General features: G+C 40.8%; 2 protein-coding genes across 7 annotated transcripts in view; one reads left to right on the top strand and one right to left on the bottom strand.

The window, feature by feature from the left end:
- Nucleotides 1-13809, top strand: part of LOC311052326 (uncharacterized protein) — an 83375-nt gene extending 69566 nt beyond the window's left edge. For 4 of the 6 annotated variants that reach the window (XM_084067223.1, XM_084067222.1, XM_084067224.1 and 1 more), the window contains 6 exons: nt 725-871; nt 1619-1735; nt 2647-2747; nt 3951-4043; nt 7735-7849; nt 8654-13809. In XM_084067223.1, the coding sequence (XP_083923349.1) occupies nt 725-871; nt 1619-1735; nt 2647-2747; nt 3951-4043; nt 7735-7849; nt 8654-8812 (732 nt within the window). In that variant the 3' untranslated portion in view covers nt 8813-13809. The remainder of the gene's footprint in view (nt 1-724; nt 872-1618; nt 1736-2646; nt 2748-3950; nt 4044-7734; nt 7850-8653) is intronic. The other 2 variants (XM_084067225.1, XM_084067221.1) reach the window with 1 other exon arrangement.
- A 2246-nt stretch (nt 13810-16055) lies between these two features.
- LOC311049817 (macrophage-expressed gene 1 protein-like) lies at nt 16056-19991 on the bottom strand (the record flags this gene model as incomplete). Its single annotated transcript, XM_084063676.1, has 3 exons — nt 16056-18587; nt 18689-18783; nt 19619-19991. The coding sequence occupies 3 exons, from the start codon at nt 19989-19991 to the stop codon at nt 17052-17054; spliced, it is 2004 nt and encodes a 667-aa protein (XP_083919802.1). The 3' UTR covers nt 16056-17051.
- Nucleotides 19992-20323: the final 332 nt, after the last annotated feature.

The following is a 20323-nucleotide window of genomic DNA, read 5'->3' as shown; positions in this document are numbered from 1 at the left end:
TGTGGCGATATTAGGCCCTCGATAACAATAATATCACGATATTCGATATATTGCGATATCACGATATATTGCATGAAATGTCACCAACGATGTATCACGATAGTCCCTAATAAAATAGCACCAAACAGTTCAAAATCATCATCCCACAAATACAAAATACAAAAAAAATATATATTGATATTTTTCGGCTGTATATCGATTATTTATCGCGGGAGGAAGTATCGCGATATCGATATATCGTCCCACCCCTAGTGGAACATTAGCCAAACATAGCCAATCTACAAGCTCACAACACCTCGCAGCGCGAGGTGTTGTGAGCTTGTAGATCGGCTATTAGATCGGCTGAAAATAGCCGCTTGTAGATCGGCTATTTTTGGCAAAGAGATTTGGTGTAGGAGGAAAAAAATAGCAGACTAAGTACTGACGGTTTAAGTGGTTGAATGTCTGAAAATACACATTAATCCAACGTCACTGTCAAAGTCTATGAAGCTATTTATGAAATCTATGAAAATGTTTAATCTGCAACACAATTGTATACAATATGTAGGGGGGGGGGGGTCCCTGCTTCATCTCTCTCTCATCTAAGGGGTCCTTAGCCTTAAAACGTTGAAGACCCCTGGTTTAAATGATTAGACAGTGATTTAATGTAGCTGTGTTTTGTGTGTGTGTGTGTGTGTGTGTGTGTGTGTGTGTGTGTGTGTGTGTGTGTGTGTGTGTGTGTCAGGAGACCATGGCTCTGTCAGGTCAGAGTGGTCTGGAGGAGCTGGTGGCTCGGTTCCAGACGGAGCGGGTCCAGCTCCACAGTGACCTGCAGCGCTGTCTCTATGAGATCCAACAGAGAGACCAGCTCTACCAGCAGCTCAACGCCAAGGTACACAACATCATATTAATAATAAACTTTATTTATGTAGCACCTTTTTAAACAATGTTACAAAGTGCTTAACAACTTAAAATCAATTAATTCGATTTTTTTTTTCTTTTTCAAAAATAGCAGATGTACAAGCTCACAGCGCGGCACGAAGTGACGCGCTGTGAGCTTGTACATCTGCTATTTTTGAAATAGCTAAAGTGGTTAAAACGATTGTGACGTTATATTATCTATAATTTTGCTGGGGACCCCCTGGAACCTCCCCAAGGACCTCTGGGGGTCCCCAGCAGACGGTGGAGGAGAAAGGCAGCGTTGTACATAGTAACGTGTCGTGTGGTCACTGTGTAGATGCAGCAGACGGTGGAGGAGAAAGGCAGCGTTGTACATAGTAACGTGTCTTGTGGTCACTGTGTAGATGCAGCAGACGGTGGAGGAGAAAGGCAGCGTTGTACATAGTAACGTGTCTTGTGGTCACTGTGTAGATGCAGCAGACGGTGGAGGAGAAAGGCAGCGTTGTACATGGTAACGTGTCGTGTGGTCACTGTGTAGATGCAGCAGACGGTGGAGGAGAAAGGCAGCGTTGTACATAGTAACGTGTCTTGTGGTCACTGTGTAGATGCAGCAGACGGTGGAGGAGAAAGGCAGCGTTGTACATAGTAACGTGTCTTGTGGTCACTGTGTAGATGCAGCAGACGGTGGAGGAGAAAGGCAGCGTTGTACATGGTAACGTGTCGTGTGGTCACTGTGTAGATGCAGCAGACGGTGGAGGAGAAAGGCAGCGTTGCAGCCCAGCTCAGAGCCGTGTCCCAGACCCTGAGGGACACCCAGACCCGCTGCCACTGGCTGGAGAGCCAGCTGCCAGGACAGGTACTGTACTGATCTGTACTGTACTGTACTGTCTGGAACACTGTGTGTGTGTGTGTGTGTGTGTGTGTGTGTGTGTGTGTGTGTGTGTGTGTGTGTGTGTGTGTGTGTGTGTGTGTGTTTGTGGAGAGAGAGCTGCCAGGACAGGTACTCTACTGTCTGGGACACAGTGTTTATATGTATGTATGTGTCTAGAGCAGGGTCTTCAACAGGGAGTCCTCAGAGTTACTACAGGGGGCCGCCAAATCTTTGTGTGATATGATTATTCTTTTTTACATTAACCACTTGAACCCTAGCAACCCTTTTCTGACAATGTTTGCCAAAAATAGCAGATTTACAAGCTCACAACGCCTCGCAGCACCATGCGTTGTGACACAGTGTTGTAAGGCGTCTGTAACAGTGTTGCCATGTCTGCTTATTATATAAGCCACTTTGGGCTTGTTTATTCTGTAAAGTTGCTTGTAAAAATTGTTTACAAGCTTATTTGGATTTGCATTTTGCCTCCTAAAGTTGTTGAAACTAGTGGTTCTCAAACATTTTCATGGCAAGAACCCCGAAATGTATTTGTCAAAATGTTTCACTTTCTTTCATCGTTTTTTGAAAATATCTGATGTACAAGCTCACAAAGTGTCACATTGTGCCTTTTTGGCAAAGAGGTTTATTGTAGAGGGAACAGTTTAGTAGTATTGAGGGTTTTGTGGTTAACTGACTGAAAATGCACATTAACATGAATCATTAACCATAATCATTAACAACAAATCTCTATGAAAATTTGATCTGCAACACAATTGTATGCAATATGTAGTGGGGGGGTCCCTGCTTCATCACTCTCTCAGCTAAGGGGTCCTTGGGCTGGAAAAACCTTGAAGACCCATGGTATGTGAACAGTGTGTTGCATTGCTGTGTTCCACCAGCAGGGGGCAGTGAGTGCAGAGGTGGCACCAGGAGCTCCCCAGGAGAAGAGCAGCCATCCCATCACCATGGAAACCACTGATGCCTCCCAGCTCCGAGACCGGTGAGGAGACTGTGCAGCAGTGGCGTACCCACCATAGAGGCAGGGCAGGCGGCCGCCTGCCCAACTAAAATCTAGCCTCCCCTAGAAAATAAAGTAAAAGACTGAAAAACAGGCAGTGAAAAAAATCCAAAGAGAATAGTGGCCGTCGGACCTCGTCCATTCACGCGGGCAGGCAGCTAATCACTACCATATCCAAACAGCAGAGCGACGTCGCCTATACTATAGTGATGCAAATGTTTGCCTTTATCTTCATGGGGTGCCAGGAGTGCTAGGTGTGGGGGTCTCTGGGCCATCACCTGTACTCACCAGGCATAAAAGGGGCTCTGAGTATGAGAGCAGCTTGAACCATTAAACTACAACATGAAGAGACCTGAATAATTGATTGATTGATTATACTTGCATATTGTTTTTATTAACGTTTTTCAGTTTTGTAGTCAGTGTTGCGTTGTTAACTTGTTTCCCCCGAGATTTTTTCGGAGGGGGGGGGGGGGATAGGTAGAGAAAAAAATCTCGCCTGCCCTAAATGTAATTTCTGGGAACGCCACGAGAGTGTGTGTGTGTGTGTGTGTGTGTGTGTGTGTGTGTGTGTGTGTGTGTGTGTGTGTGTGTGTGTGTGTGTGTGTGTGTGTGTGTGTGTGTGTGTGTGTGTGTGTGTGTGTGTGTGTGTGTGTGTGTGTGTGTGCGTGCGTGCGTGCGTGTGTCCGTGTGTGTGTGTGTGTGTTAAATAAATGAGTGACACACGCATACACAAAGAAACTGTTTAATGATCCTGAAGGGATCATTACAGCTAATTACACGGCTACTTAATTAACCCATTTAGACCTGAGTCTGATTCTAAAAACGCCTTCTAAATCCTGACCTAGGTCAAAAGAAAAACGTCAAATATGTATTAAAAAATTACAAAAACTGTGTGTTGCTATATACTGTACATAACAACAACAACCCTAAAAGGGGTTCCCGTCCTGAAAGGTATAGTTACAAAAACGGGTTCCCGCCCAAAATGGGTTAACCCATTAAGACCTGAGGAGATTCATAAAAATGTTTTCTAAATCCTAACAGTTTGTTGAAAAAAATCTAAAACATTTTTTTTCCAAGATTTTTCAAAAATAGCAGATTTACAAGCTCATAGCGCGGCTATGAGCAAATACATATCGTGTGTGTGTGTGTGTGTGTGTGTGTGTGTGTGTGTGTGTGTGTGTGTAGGTTGTTGGAGGTAGAACAGACCCTGTCAGAGGAGCGGTCCAGGAGGGAGGCGGCAGAGGAGGCTCTGGGCCTGCTGGAGGACCACACCACCAGGTTAGAGGTCACACACACACACACACACACACACACACACACACACACACACACACACACACACACACACACACACACACACACACACCATTATTATGCAAGGGAAGGGTGTAGAGTGGCCGTATGGGAACCGCGAGGCTCCCAGTTCGATCCCGGGCTCCCCCAGAGTTAGTGTTGAAGTGTCCCTGGGCGTGACACTGAACTAGAGATGCACGATATAATCGGTAACGTATCGATATCGGCCCATATCGGCCCATATCGGCCGTATCGGTATCGAACCGATGTCAAAATAAACCCGATTAAATTCTCCGATATTGTATATATTGTATAATAAAATGAACGAGAGCAGTCTCTCTGCCTGTCTATGTCTCTTTAAGATAGTCAATTGTAGCTCCTCCCCCCTCCACGCACTCTACATGCTGTCTCTCTCAGACAGAGACAGTGAGTGCACTGCAACAGGCTGCTAGGCTAAACTGCTACGTGAACAGAAAGTAGTCGAAACTAACAGCAAACTCTTCACGTCCATAGTTCATACCCAGAACAGTCAGAGGGTTTCTTGTACATCTTAAATTAGATTAGAGTAGTGAAACTGCGGAGGATATATTTTCAACACGAATGTGTACATTGCGTCGTTATTTAACATCGACGTAACAAACACTCGTAACGCGCACACACACACACACACACACACACACACACACACACACACACACACACACACACACAGTGGTGGCTCCAGGGAGTTGTGATTGGGAGAGCTATGGGGGGCTTTATTGTTTAGACACGGCTTCGAATGCTATCAATGCACTGAATGGGAGATTATCACGTTATATCAGACCATTGAATGGGCGAGTAGGCGATACACGGACCTACCCGCGATTTGTGAGACCATTCATTGGGCGTAATCAGGAGCTACTGACTACCGACCTACAGCACTTGGAGGCGGAGCAGTCCCCACAATGTTAGAGCAGAGGCTAATGAATTTAGGCAACAGACAATATGAATAACACTAATAACAAACTAGATTCAATGATCTTAGTTCCATAGGCCACATAACATGGTTTTGTGTTATACAAAGATTCAAATCATTCTGTGATGGCTTATAGCATACAAAAATGATGTCATAGTTAAGTTTGTTACTTAGAAGAATATATATAATTAATGTATTTATTCCATAAATATTTTTCATCACAGTAGGGCTAGTGGAGAGGGGGGTTTACCATCAACTTTCACCAGTAAAACAAAATAAAATAAAAACATTCAGCAATGAGCTCAATATAAATATAATATATAATATATCGGTATCGGATCGGTATCGGCCGATATGACCAAGCAAATAATCGGGTATCGGATATCGGTCATAATTTAAATATCGTGCATCTCTACACTGAACCCCTAATTGCCTCCAATGAGTCGGGTGGCGCTAGCTTGCCACCATTGGTGTGTGAATGTGGGAAAAGTGAGGACGCTGGCGTCGACTGTTCACCACTACACCTCCCAATAAGTGTAATATATAATATATATAAGTGATATAGTAATATATAATAAGTGTTTATATGTTACAGTACTGGTTCCAGTCAGAGGAATAATAAATGTTTATATGTTACAGTACTGGCTCCAGTCAGAGGAATAATATATGTTTATATGTTACAGTACTGGTTCCAGTCAGAGGAATAATATATGTTTATATGTTACAGTACTGGTTCCAGTCAGAGGAATAATATATGTTTATATGTTACAGTGCTGGTTCCAGTCAGAGGAATAATATATGTTTATATGTTACAGTACTGGTTCCAGTCAGAGGAATAATATATGTTTATATGTTACAGTACTGGCTCCAGTCAGAGGGATAATAAATGTTTATATGTTACAGTACTGGTTCCAGTCAGAGGATAATAAATGTGTATATGTTACAGTACTGGTTCCAGTCAGAGGATAATAAATGTGTATATGTTACAGTACTGGTTCCAGTCAGAGGATAATAAATGTGTATATGTTACAGTACTGGCTCCAGTCAGAGGATAATTAATGTGTATATGTTACAGTACTGGTTCCAGTCAGAGGATAATTAATGTGTATATGTTACAGTACTGGTTCCAGTCAGAGGATAATTAATGTGTATATGTTACAGTACTGGTTCCAGTCAGAGGATAATTAATGTGTATATGTTACAGTGCTGGTTCCAGTCAGAGGGATAATAAATGTGTATATGTTACAGTACTGGTTCCAGTCAGAGGATAATAAATGTGTATATGTTACAGTACTGGTTCCAGTCAGAGGATAATAAATGTGTATATGTTACAGTGCTGGTTCCAGTCAGAGGATAATTAATGTGTATATGTTACAGTACTGGTTCCAGTCAGAGGATAATTAATGTGTATATGTTACAGTACTGGTTCCAGTCAGAGGATAATTAATGTGTATATGTTACAGTACTGGTTCCAGTCAGAGGAATAATATATGTTTATATGTTACAGTACTGGTTCCAGTCAGAGGAATAATATATGTTTATATGTTACAGTACTGGTTCCAGTCAGAGGAATAATATATGTTTATATGTTACAGTACTGGTTCCAGTCAGAGGATAATAAATGTGTATATGTTACAGTACTGGTTCCAGTCAGAGGATAATAAATGTGTATATGTTACAGTACTGGTTCCAGTCAGAGGATAATTAATGTGTATATGTTACAGTACTGGTTCCAGTCAGAGGATAATTAATGTGTATATGTTACAGTACTGGTTCCAGTCAGAGGATAATTAATGTGTATATGTTACAGTACTGGTTCCAGTCAGAGGATAATTAATGTGTATATGTTACAGTACTGGTTCCAGTCAGAGGATAATTAATGTGTATATGTTACAGTGCTGGTTCCAGTCAGAGGATAATTAATGTGTATATGTTACAGTGCTGGTTCCAGTCAGAGGATAATTAATGTGTATATGTTACAGTACTGGTTCCAGTCAGAGGATAATTAATGTGTATATGTTACAGTGCTGGTTCCAGTCAGAGGATAATTAATGTGTATATGTTACAGTGCTGGTTCCAGTCAGAGGATAATTAATGTGTATATGTTACAGTGCTGGTTCCAGTCAGAGGATAATTAATGTGTATATGTTACAGTACTGGTTCCAGTCAGAGGGATAATAAATGTGTATATGTTACAGTACTGGTTCCAGTCAGAGGATAATTAATGTGTATATGTTACAGTGCTGGTTCCAGTCAGAGGATAATTAATGTGTATATGTTACAGTACTGGTTCCAGTCAGAGGATAATTAATGTGTATATGTTACAGTGCTGGTTCCAGTCAGAGGATAATTAATGTGTATATGTTACAGTGCTGGTTCCAGTCAGAGGGATAATAAATGTGTATATGTTACAGTACTGGTTCCAGTCAGAGGGATAATTAATGTTTATATGTTACAGTACTGGCTCCAGTCAGAGGGATAATTAATGTTTATATGTTACAGTGCTGGTTCCAGTCAGAGGAATAATATATGTTTATATGTTACAGTACTGGTTCCAGTCAGAGGGATAATTAATGTTTATATGTTACAGTGCTGGTTCCAGTCAGAGGATAATTAATGTTTATATGTTACAGTACTGGCTCCAGTCAGAGGGATAATTAATGTTTATATGTTACAGTGCTGGTTCCAGTCAGAGGGATAATTAATGTTTATATGTTACAGTGCTGGCTCCAGTCCTTCCAGAGGCAGTCAACAGGACTACAGCATCCAGATGGAAACGGAGGACGAGTGGGAGGCTCTCATCCTCAACCCCAACCAGCCCCTGGTCACACGCAAGGTTGTGCTGCTACCGACATGCCGTCATTTATTCACCTAAACATTGGAGACTTACATTTAATCCAGGGGGTTAATCGGGGAACACTTGTACCCCTCCCACCTCGGGCTACACTGAAGATTATGACGAATTATGACGTCTTCAGTGTGCAAAGCACCTCTTCCATGTACAGTACATAAGAAACTACTCTGTTATATTGTGTGTGTGTGTATCCATAGATGGAAGGATGGATAGATACAGTAGATAAAAAGATAGATAGATGGATAGATAGATGGATAGATAGATAGAAAGATAGATAGATAGATACATTGTCTTAGCACACTTAAAGAAATATATATTTTTTCCTATGGATTAGTCACCCCATGGAGACTTGAATTCATGTATTTTTTTCATTTTTGTCTCATTCCTAAGACAATAATTTGATGTCCAGCGGACCGGTAGGCAGCGGTTCCGGTAGGAGACACAAAGGAGAGTCTTTGTGTGTCCTACCGGAACCCTGCCGGTCATCAAATTATGGTCTTAGGAATGAGACAAAAACATAAAAAATATCCATGAATTCAAGTCTCCGTGGGGTGAGTAATCCATAGAAATAAAGCCATTGTTGGGGGTGAACTATCCCTTTAATTCTTCATGTATTTTGTGAGTCACTTTGGATAAGAGCCTCATCTATTTATTGAATTCCTAATTTCAGTGTTGGAATGCTTTTCGTTTTGTGATTTTGATTCTAATCGTGTGTGTGCGTGTGCGCGTGCGTGTGTTGCGCGTGTGTGTGTGCGCGTGTACGTGCGTGTGTGCGTCTCCTCCCAGGTGAAAGGTGGCCTCCTGGCGTGTCGCCGTTGGATACGGGGGAGGAGCCTGTACTGCTCCAAGCAGCTGACCACTCGCGCGCGCTCCCGCTACTTCTTCCTGGCCTACCTGCTGACGCTGCATGTGCTGGTGCTCATGTGCCTCACCGGCGCCCTCTAGCCTGGCCTTGCTTTGGCCAAACCGCTTCACAGCGGTGTGTGTGTGTGTGTGTGAGAGAACTTCCAAAAAACAGTGACGGTTTAAAACCTTCCCTGTCTGGCTGACAGCAGTCATGTTGACCAAAATGTCTTAAACTCCTTCCACTGTTTGGGGTAAAACGTAGAAAAGCCTCTGATTCAGGGATGGGCCGATATATGAAAACGACATGTCACGATTATTGTGGCAAAAAAGTAATTAACGATAAACGATATTATCGCGATAATCAAAATATGCTTACAATTTAAAATACCACTTTAATGCCTTCCCCAGCATCCCTATTCTGGGGGGGAACGTTCGCCGTTGTGAGCTTGTAGATCTGCTATTTTTGGCGAATCGATTTGTGTAGAGTGAAATAAGAGCGTAACAAATGTGCTCTTTACAGGTCAGTTTGATCACGTATAGAGGGTTAAAGTGGTACTGAATTTGCAGCTCAACAAAAGCTAATTCATCCTAGTGTATGAAGGAGGACAATTTCACCATAAATTAAAATCTCTGCGATACGAGCGTTTTTCTCATCACGATAACCAATAATAACGATAATCGTCCCATCCCTATTCTGATTACAGTCAGCTAACAGGGGTCCGACGTTAAGGTTAACATTGGCGGCCATTTCGTTGTGCCACAGATAGAAAACCCATTTTTGTTTTGTTTTTTACCATAGAGATTTCCGAAAATATTTGTATCAATTATCTTAAGCCTGGAACCATGCCATCCAGACTCCTGGTGAATCATGACCATTTGATTCTGTGTAAAACAAAAGGGTATTTATTAACACATCGGGTGCCAGCATTTTTTCATAACAACTTACCGTGGGTGCCAGCATTCTCCCCATTGACTGCGCTTTGCTGTTTAACGTTTCCGCGTGCGTTACAAGCAAATCCACGCAAAAAAAAGCATCGATTCATGTTCTGCCATGAGCCTGGCTACTGCCTGGAACCATAACATTCCCCTCGCGGGTTACAACGGGGGGGGGGGGATCGCGCATCGCGCATGACCGGTTTTCCCCACAGGAAACAGATAAGGAGATATAGGCGTTTCAAAGTAGGAAATAGACAGGAAGCGGATGGGGGAAAAAAATGTGTTTCCGGTGAGCGATCTGGCACTTCCTTCGCAGGATTACAATGGGTGCTCCCAGAGCTGCTCTAGCCCCGCCCGCGCGGAGAAAAACGAAAAAAACAAAAAGACTGAAATCACGGTTCAGACCGTGTTCGGCACCGAAGCTTCGGAACCGCCACTATGTAAACACACGGTTCAGACCGTGTTTGGCACCCGATGTGTTAACTATTTGCCCTGCCAAGGTAAAGAGCAGTAACTACGTTTTTGGACACGCCGACTTATTTTGTATCCCAAAGGTCAAATTAGCCTTTGTGATTTTAGGGGATAAACAATTACCTCAAGAACAGATGCAAAATTAGTGTAATATCACTTATATGCCGATATCTCATTTGGCTGACCAGTTGAATCACTTTTAAACCCATTTTTCAGTGATTTCTTTTTTCGTAGTTACTGCACTTTACCTTGGCAGGGCATTATAGTACGTAATATAATTAAATATTCAAATATTTGTTGACACAAAATCAAATGTTTTCTGGTCATGATTCACCAGGAGCCTGGATGGCTTGGCTCCAGGCTTAAAATTGTTCATATAAATATTTTCGGAAATCTCTTTGGGGAAAAAAAGAAGGGTTTCTATCGGTGGAACCACAAAATGACCGCCTCAGCTATAGCCTATACTAAAACACTACAGATCAAACCATGGAGGCTCGCACTCAGAAACTCAGTATAGTGTTTTCTCAGAGCCTTCTATTGGAGAGTTGCGTCAATGACGGGGCAGAAACAGTGCCGGTCACGTGGTTCATGTAAATTCGAAATAGTGACAAACGCTCATAGACTCCAGTGCCCATAAACTTCCGGGTCAGGGCTGTGTCACTATTCGGCTTCTCCCGAGCCGCCATTGGACTGGCCCGATGAAGTGAACGGAGGTGACGCAACTCTCCTTACATGGCTCTGGTGTTTTTGGATAACACACCACAGTGGTCAGAGTAGAGAGAGTGCGGGGGTTAAGTTCGTAAAAACACTACAGAATATGAGTTTCTTAACCCATTAACGCCTGAGGCAACTTATGTTGCTCAAACCTTTTCATGTCAAGGGACCCCCAACATAATATGTATTTGGCCTCGGACCCCCCATCTCAACATATGTTGTACCAGGGACCCCCAGACGCAAAGATTTGAGTAAGAACAATGTGCAAAGCGGGCAGTCCTTAATGTCGGACCCTGAGCTGGGCTGTCCCACCCAGATACCAGATTCTATACCTTACATCTGTGGTCCAATCTTTCAAGGACCCCCCCATAACTCTGAGAGTGTATCATTTGGTTCCATTTGTACACTTACAGAGCTGTATTGGTCCGTTTGGACCCCCTGCTGAATCACTGCTTGGCCTACATTGAATTTAGAGAACCTACTGTGTCACCAGATACAGTAGGTATCGACCGGTAGGTGGAGATGTCCAATAATCTCTTGACTACGTGAGACTAGTTTGACTAGTTTCCATGTCAACTTTAAATGTCCTGTTAGTTTGTAAAAACCTTGTAAGGTTCACTAAATGAAGCCTTAAAAGGATGCCTGGCTAATGAGCCAAATATGCCTTAATCAATTGCTGTCTAAAACTAAAATGAAAAATGCAAAAAACACCTTAAATATTTAATTCATTTTAGCCCTTTGGAATGTATGGAATCCATGTGCTAATAAAACACTTCTTAAATATTGTTTTGATGTTCATATTAACCTTAGGAAGTATTTAGATGTTTTTTTATTAGGACATGCTAATAACATTCCTTAGGGCTAGACCACACATGGACAAATTACTTGTGCCGGGCGTTGTCCCCCTTGAGGAAAAGATTAACTATTTCTAACATAACTAAAATATTTAAGGTGTTTTTAATTTTTAATTTGAGTTATAGACAGCAAGTATAATGTATTAAGGCATATTTGGCTTATTAGCCAGGCATCCTTTTTAACGTTTAGAAAGCTCTCTGTTCGACCTTCCTGAGCTGTGGTCATTGCATCACTTGTTGACTTGTTGCTTTTGCCCCCAGAACATCCTGTCTTCATAAAAGACCAGCTCTGGTCAAGGCGATGTCGGGACTGACTGCCTTCTCGGTTCCATCGTATACCTTGTGCTCATAATCCCGATGCTGAGTTGAATCTATGCACTGAAACCATGTATAGCGATGTATGTATATTCATCTCATGTCGTTTCCATGCACTACACGTAATGCCCTGACCCACTTCCAGGCCCCCTCCTTTTAACCAGTTAAACCCTATATACTATGTTGACTGGGGGTCCCCCAGGGCCCTGTTCTCGGAGGCCCCCCTCGTTTTCTCCCTCTGTACCAAAATCTGTTGGAGCGGAAATGTCGGCTTATTTTCGCAGAACAGATGGGCTGTTTTCATCAAATGTTCGCCTATTTTCGCTGAATGTTCGCCTATCATTATGCCATGGCCAGAATAGGGATGCTCTAGGGTTCTGTGGTTATAGTAAACTGATTAAAAAAATAAGTTAAAAAATATTTATCTTCAACTGGAAAAAAATATATATATTAAAATGTATTCGGTTTGGAATCCGCCTGTTCTGTCAGCTGGACTAAGTATAATTTAGCCTGAAGTGGGTGTCATTCATCTTAACGCAGTGGTTCTCAACCTGTGGGTCCACGATTTTGGGGGGACCTTTTTAATACCTAAAAAAACTGCATCAAAAGTAATCAAACTGTACTATAAAAACTGGTCAAACGTCGGCCAAATTGTCAAACAATATAGGAAAGAGGCAAAACTTCTAGCTGATCTACAAGCTTGAGAGCTTGTAGATCTGCCATTTTCACAATTGTCTGTGGAACCAAGTCAAACTAAATGTAATGCTCCTACAATTCCAAGTGCTTGTCAGGTTGGGGGGGTCCCCAGTTCAAATATGATTATTTTTCAGGAGTCTCCATTTCAAGTAAGAGAATTTTGGGGGGGGTCCTCAGTTCAAATATGATTATTTTGGGAGGTCCCCAGTTCAAATATGATTATTTTGGGAGGTCCCCAGTTCAAATATGATTATTGTGTGGGCTCGCGGCCTGAAAAGGTTGAGAACCACTGCCTTAACAGACGTTGGGACTCAATGGTAATGTCACCATTGGAAAAATAGACTGCACAGGACATGATGATGTCTTTATTTATGTATTTATGCATTTATCATATCCCCTCTTGCTCTGATGGTCAGTTGCTGTACATTTCCATTTGATTGTGTGTGAATCCCATAGTTATGGTGGATCAGAGACAGGGTAAATAAATATAGCAAACAGCGTCGATGGTAAAACAGTGAAAAGAAACAATGACTTCAGTTGCTGTAATATTGATTTATTCTCCGTTATTTAGTCACATTTATTTACGTAGGGAGACATACTGAGCTGGGAATGTCCCTATGTTAGGGTCAGTGATTTGAGTTGATTTCTTTTGTTATGATTTTTCTTTTTTGAGTCGCGTAGATTCATAATATAAATTCACACTAAGTTTGTGTTTGTTGTGTGTCGAGGTGAGAATGAATGTTTCACAGCGGTTTTGTTTTGGTTTGTTCATCAATCCAAGGTTTGTGGAGAACTGTCTATACTGTGTAGGGTTGCGGTACCTCTGTTCTAATGCTCTGTATATACGTGTGATCCGAGGACAAAATGAACTGAATCTATTTATAAAAAAAGATAACTACTGAAAGATGTTAAGATGTCATATTTTCTATACTGGCTTCTATTTTTTAAAAGAGAAGATGAAAAATAGCGCTGCAGTACTATTAGCCTTTCGATGACACGAGGCTTAATTGTGTGCAATACTGTGGGGGAGGGGCATCCATTTTCTTGTGTTTTTCAGATGAGCTGGTGCCATCTTGAGGAAATAATTTTAATAAAGCTATCAAGAACTTGTCTAATTGTTGTTTAAGTAATAGCTTATAATGTGTTATTTTACATTTATTTTACCCTTGTTACCGTTTGGCTGGATTGTCCTAAATGAAGGGTATCACAATCTTTGCAAACCTGCATTGATTGATGTATGTGTGTTTGGAGGACTTATTTAAGTCGTGGCTCAATAATACAATCTAACTTGACTTAAAAGTATTCAACAAAGTATACAGTCCATACCCTGATTAATGTATTTGATATGGAGACAGTGGCGTAAAGCAACTAAGCACATTTACTCAAGTACTGTACTTACGAACAATTTTGTTGAGATTTTTTACTAATATTAGTATATAATATAGTATTTCCAAATTGTAATACTTTTACTTCTACTCGGCTACATGTCAGAGGCAAATAGTGTGCTTTTACTCCACTACAATTATTTAAAAACTTTAGTTACCAGTTACTTTGCAGGTATAAAGTATTATATTATAAAACATGCATTAAATGTTAGCCCTATATTATACATAGGCTATTTAAAAATAGCCGATCTGCAAGCTCACAACGCCATGTTGTGAGCTTTTATGTAGATCTGCTATTTTCAAACATTAGTATTTTTACTTATGGTACTTTACTGTAAGTACATTTTGATGCCAATACTTTTGTACTTTTTTGTACTTTTACTCAAGTATTTTTTTTATTCTGTACTTTTACTTGTAACAGAGTATTTCTATATTGCAGTATTGGTACTTTTACTTTGATCCACAAGTTTCCTAGGGCGTTGTGGGCATCGCTTCCTCTCGATTTGATCCAATGAAATCCAATGAAATCAAATGAAATCGACAGGAAGTGATGCCCACAACGGCCTAGGAAACTTGTGGATAGATGCCAGCCTAGATCCATAAGTAAAACCAGAATGATCAGGTCATAATTGCAGGGCTGCCAACATTGGACTGTCAGAATCCAGGAGCCACACGCCCATAACTTTTGAAAGAAACATCCGGAGACAAGATTTAAAAAATCCCATACAATTTGGACCCAAGGAATAAAATGGTTATTATTAAGATTCAAGCACATCTTGACTCTATATTAGGCTACAGGACAAAAACAGCACCAAAAAAACGGAGCTGAAAATGTTCATATCATATATTTCTGTTTTTACTAAATAGTTCTTACCAGCTGCATTTTCTTAATCCTTGACGTTTGTATTTAAAATTCTGCCATGTACCAGACTGAAATAATGTCCCACAGGGTTAATTTTTAACCCTATGTTACACCCAAAAAGGGAAACGTAGCAAATATCTGGAAGTATACAACATACAAACAAACACATATTCCATACAATTTGGACTCGAGGAATGTATTAAAATTGGTATTCTTAACAGGACCGTTGGATGTCATATAATTTTAGGGTGATTTGTTATGGTTTATTATTAGTGTTATTAAAGTTACAAGTGTGCTACAAGTTAGTTTTTAGTAATTTTAAACAGCTTGTTTTTTTCTCCTGCTATTGTTGTGACTTCAAGATGTTTGACATGAATATACCTTCCTGTTTGTCTGGTGGTATCCCACACTGTGTGTTTGAATTACAGTATGTATAGAACATGATGTACATTTGCGTGGCAGTTTATACATGTAGCCTGACCTTAGATCACTAGAATAGGTCACGGGTTCTCAACATGGGGTCTGGGGACCATGTAGGAGTCCAAATGGACACTGATGGGTCTCTGAGGGTGTACATGTACAGTGTACAGAGAGAGTTTTAATACAACTCAGGGTTAAATTAAAACCCTTTAACTGTTAAATTAAAACTGATGATTTTACAGTGTATATTTGGGTCTCAGAGATGGGGGGGCATAAAATGATGGGGGGCTCTTGGCCTAATTGCACATCAAACTGGGGGTAATTGAAATTGAAAAGGTTGAGAATCACTGGAACAGTCATAGATCAATACTTGTTTTTCGCTGTTCATTTGGACCTGTAGCCTTCGAGATGAGTATTTTGGACACATTTTATATGCCTAAACATTTCTGTATGTTCAGTTTCACCAGAAGTTGTTTGGTTTCCAGACAGTGCTAATGAAACAGCCTGTTTGGGGATCACATTGACACACTTTGTGTAAAGCTGCTGATCTGTCAAGTTTTAAGCCAAATGTATCACAAATTTGACTTTATAATATTTATTTAAAAGATGTATTAGTAAAACTAATAAATCTGCTCTGGACGGTAATAATTCAGAAGAATCAGAATCAACTTTATTGTCACATCACAGGTTTAGAGGTGAAAAGAAATGGTTTATCATTTATTCATCACATCATATGCTAGCTATGGTAAAGGGTGTACTTGGATTTAGAAGTCGGGGAAATTGGGTCCTGACGCCCAAAAGGTTTGAGAACCACACTGATCTACTTACTGTATATCTCTGCTGTTGGGCAGAAACCAGCTAACTCCACCCCCCTTTTGGTGGAGTTAGCTGGTTTAGCAGAAAGTTTGAGAATCCAATGGAGTTATCTGCTTTTGTGTTCAATAGCACTGATTTATGGGGGAAAAAATGCAAAAGCGTCAAAATGGAGTTAGCTGTTTTCTGCCCGACAGCAACGATATCATATATGCTACACCAATAACATAGCTCATGTTATTTGCCTGATTAAAGGAGGAGTTCACCCAAAAAATGACTTATTTTCTATCAATTGCACACCCTATGAAGCCTTGAATCCATGGATTATTTTTTGTTTTTGTCGCATTCCTAAGCTACTGTAATAATTTGATTCCTGTCTCGTACCGGCTAATGTACTGTATCCGGTAGGAGACACAAAGTAGATTATTTGTGTCTCCTACCGGAAATACACACGGTCATCAAATTATTGTTTTAGGAATGCTACAAAAACAAAAATAAATCCATGAAATCAAGGCCTCATGGGGTGTGTTATTGATAGAAAATAAGTCATTTTTTGGGTGAACTCCTCCTTTAATGCATCTTTGGATAACACCTAGCCTCTAAGACAGATGTGCAATTAAGTACTTCCTATACAGTATTCGTGTCAAGATACCAAAACACAAGACACTCAAGAATGTTACTCTTGTGTATTTATGATACGATGAACGAATAAAACATCTTGAATCATTTAAAATAATAAAGTTCACTGTATGATCTTAAACAGAAATTATTTAGATTCTTTGCGAAGAAAAAAATAAAGAGTTCAATTTCCTCAGTGTTCATTTATCCTCTCACTGTACAATACATTTCTGTGTAGGCTATACTTGATAAAGTTAATTGTTGCTCCCAAGCAATGGATGAGTCTCTTCCTCCCTGTGGCTGTCTTTTTTACACAATGGCAACCCCTTCTTCCATCTTACTGTGAGCACCACACCTGCAATCATGAAGCTGACTAAAGCAGCTACCCCCAGCCCTATACCTGCCTTTGCCCCACGTGCATCAGGAGAATCTGGGGCATACATCTTGATCAAGTCCTCAGCATTATCTGTCTCAGTGCTTATCCATGATTTAGATGAACTCAGTTTGATCCAGGTTTTGTTCCCGTCTGTCATCACTGTGATTCTGTTGTCTAGCAAGCTCAGCACTGGAGGTTTAGTGAAAGGAGGTAGACGGATTGACAGCGAATTATTACCTCGGAACAGTCCTGACTTGACGCAGTAGAGAATCTCACAGCCGTCACTGACTACGGCTTGATGCTGGCTGAACTGGGGAGGACAGTGATACTGATCTCCTGCCAAGGGGTTCGTTGATTCACAGCTGAAAAAACCTCCAAAGGGCACCGCGTTTTGGGCACCAAGTTCATAATCTTTACTCACACAGATCATTAACTCATTAGCCAGGAATCTATATGGGGTGAAGTATTGAGGACAGCTCCTTCTTTTGGTGATAGGATTCTCAAGGGAGTTGCCATACAGACCTCCAAACAGAAGCCCTCGGTCCTCCTCTGGAGGATCATTGGAGTAGCACCAGTATGTTTTAATGACATATGATACATAATCATGCAACGTCTCAGTGTGTAATAACATTTCCTTGTAATATGGATCGCAGTAACCACCTGTAAGTGGGTTTATCTGACTGTAAACCGAGCAGCCAGAATAATCTGACTCACATGTCTGGTAGAATCCACCAAAATTGAAGTATGTGGCTGCCCCCGCACAAGACTGGTCATCAACGTTAGCCTGAAAGTTAAAGTATGGCGAGTCAATGTCGACACAGCCAGGGTGGGTGTTGACTGTATGGTAGAGCTTTATGGCCTGTTGCAGATAGAGAGCCACCTTGTTAACGGTGGGCTCTGGCAGATCAGGAAACGTGTTAGTGTTTATGACATAGTGTAGTGGCAGCCCAGACCGGTCAATAGCAACAAGGTTATTTTTGGTGCCTTCTTGCCACACGTCAAGACTCATGTTAGGGTAGAAGGGTGCACCTCCGTGGCCCTCGATGAAGGAAGAAGTGACGCTATTGTCATATTTGCTCTGCTCTGATGAGTCATGTTTGAACCCAATATCTACACTCATTGAAAACAATGACAAAAACTTAAAGCCAGCTGACGCTTTGACAGAAGTACTTTGGGAGTCACTGCTTGAGACATAGGATGACTTGATGTAGTCGTCTTTAACTAAGGTAGCCCCAGCATCAACACTAGTTACCACATTGGTTCCATAGTCGGCCACTATCTTCTCTGACAGGTAAGTGGCTTGTCTGACTTGGTTATTTGCAATGGCGTCTGCAACGTTCTCTACTTGTCGAACAAAGTGGGGATCCAGAGTGAAATCAGGATAAGCTTTAACTGTGTAAATGTTGTTCCGTATCTAGGAAGATGAGAAAAAGGGAAATGTGTATAAGTAAGTATATCATTTCCCACATTTGCAAGACCACAACAAAATAAAAAGAACATATTAAGTGAACTCACTTGTACTCTGCATGTGTCAGAGCGGTCTTGGACTTGGTTGGTTTTCATCCTTTCATGTTCAGCAGAGAATTTAGCAGTCACTCCCACAACTGCACCTGTAAGACATAAGATTAATATAAATAGTTACATTAATGAAATAACATAAACTAGAAATAGACATTCTGGAACTAGAACCAGAATGAAAACGGTTTAGCTTACTATGCCAAAATCATAGAGAAAATGTCCTTCGTTTTTGTCTTTGTCAATTTATTTCATACATAAGCCTAGTATTTTTGGGTGAATCTTGCAATTTTGTAGCTTTTCCAGTTTTATAACACAATAAATGTCTTGCCCCTTACACATAGCCAACATTACAATAAAAAAAATAAACTAACACTAACAGTAATTAAAAACTAGTCCTGACCTCGATTATTCGAATAGTTGACTAATCAGTCAAGGGGTGTCTGATTCGACTGCCAATCTCTTAGTCGAATTATGAAAAAAAATATATAAAAGCTAAAAAAAAATATTCGACTGAGAGATTGGCCTAGTTTGTTATATTAATTAACTAATAGTTTGCCAAAAATAGGATATACATCAGGATTTATTGGTAGAAACCAAGCAAGTACAGTATATGTGAAATGAGCAACCCTACAGCCCAAATGGACTGTTCCTCTATTGCATAACATATTTTTTGCATGATTTGACTGAGAGATTGGCAGTCGAATCAGACTGATTCGACTGCCAATCTCAGTCGAATCATGCAAAAAATAAATAAAAAATAGTCGCCAATCAGATTCGACTACAAATCCTTAGTCGGGGACAGACCTATTAAAAACTAAGCTCAATAAAAAAGAAACTGGCAAACCCAATTCAAAATGGATTAAAACTAAACTGAAAACAAGTTGAAATAAAAATAAATGGTAAAGACGAATGCTAAATTATAATAACCTTGGTAAGACGCTTCCATATTGATGGATTTAGCTGTGGAACTACTTTGCTCCAGATAGGAACTGATGATCTCGGCGTACGTTTGAACATTTGTCACTTTCCGGGGGATGACAAACACCTCATCAGGGACCAGGTAGTACCCGTCCTCGGTGGTCTGGCACTGGGAGTAGCTGAAGTTCATCACCCGACCCATGTCCAGGTTCCTCAGGTTGTCCCAGCCTCCACCAGGCAGGACCTCCAGGGCTGTGATGGAGGGGTCGGTGGAAGAACGGCAGTGTTGAAACCAATTGGTAGGAGCACGGAGAGGGAGGCGGTCAGGGGAGCAGACATGGAGGAAAAACAGAAGCAGCAATGTTGCTGCTCTCGGGGCCATGGCTGAGTGAGAAATGAGCAACCCCTTTTTTATCTTCATTTAAACACATACAGTATGGCACGCCCACTTAGGAGGGCGTGCACAACATGTAAACACCTAAGTGTAAATGCATTATTTACCATTCCACTTTCAACAAAGAAAACATTTACTTCTGTTGTATGAATGTGGACTGACAAGATAAATAACTAAGCTAAATGTAAATATACATATGTTTTAGTTTTAGTCTATTACAGGTTAAGCTCTGTAGCTTAAGACCGTAGGTAAGACAAATTACACTGGGATCAACTGTGAAAAGTTTGGTATGTGACCAAAAATATGGTCTAGAAGTCTTA

The sequence above is a fragment of the Gymnoscopelus microlampas genome (genome assembly GCF_963454915.1).
Source record: "Gymnoscopelus microlampas genome assembly, chromosome: 1".
Taxonomy (NCBI): Eukaryota; Metazoa; Chordata; class Actinopteri; order Myctophiformes; family Myctophidae; genus Gymnoscopelus; species Gymnoscopelus microlampas.
Note: the sequence above shows the minus strand (reverse complement) of the source record. Positions and strands in the feature narration are given on the sequence as shown.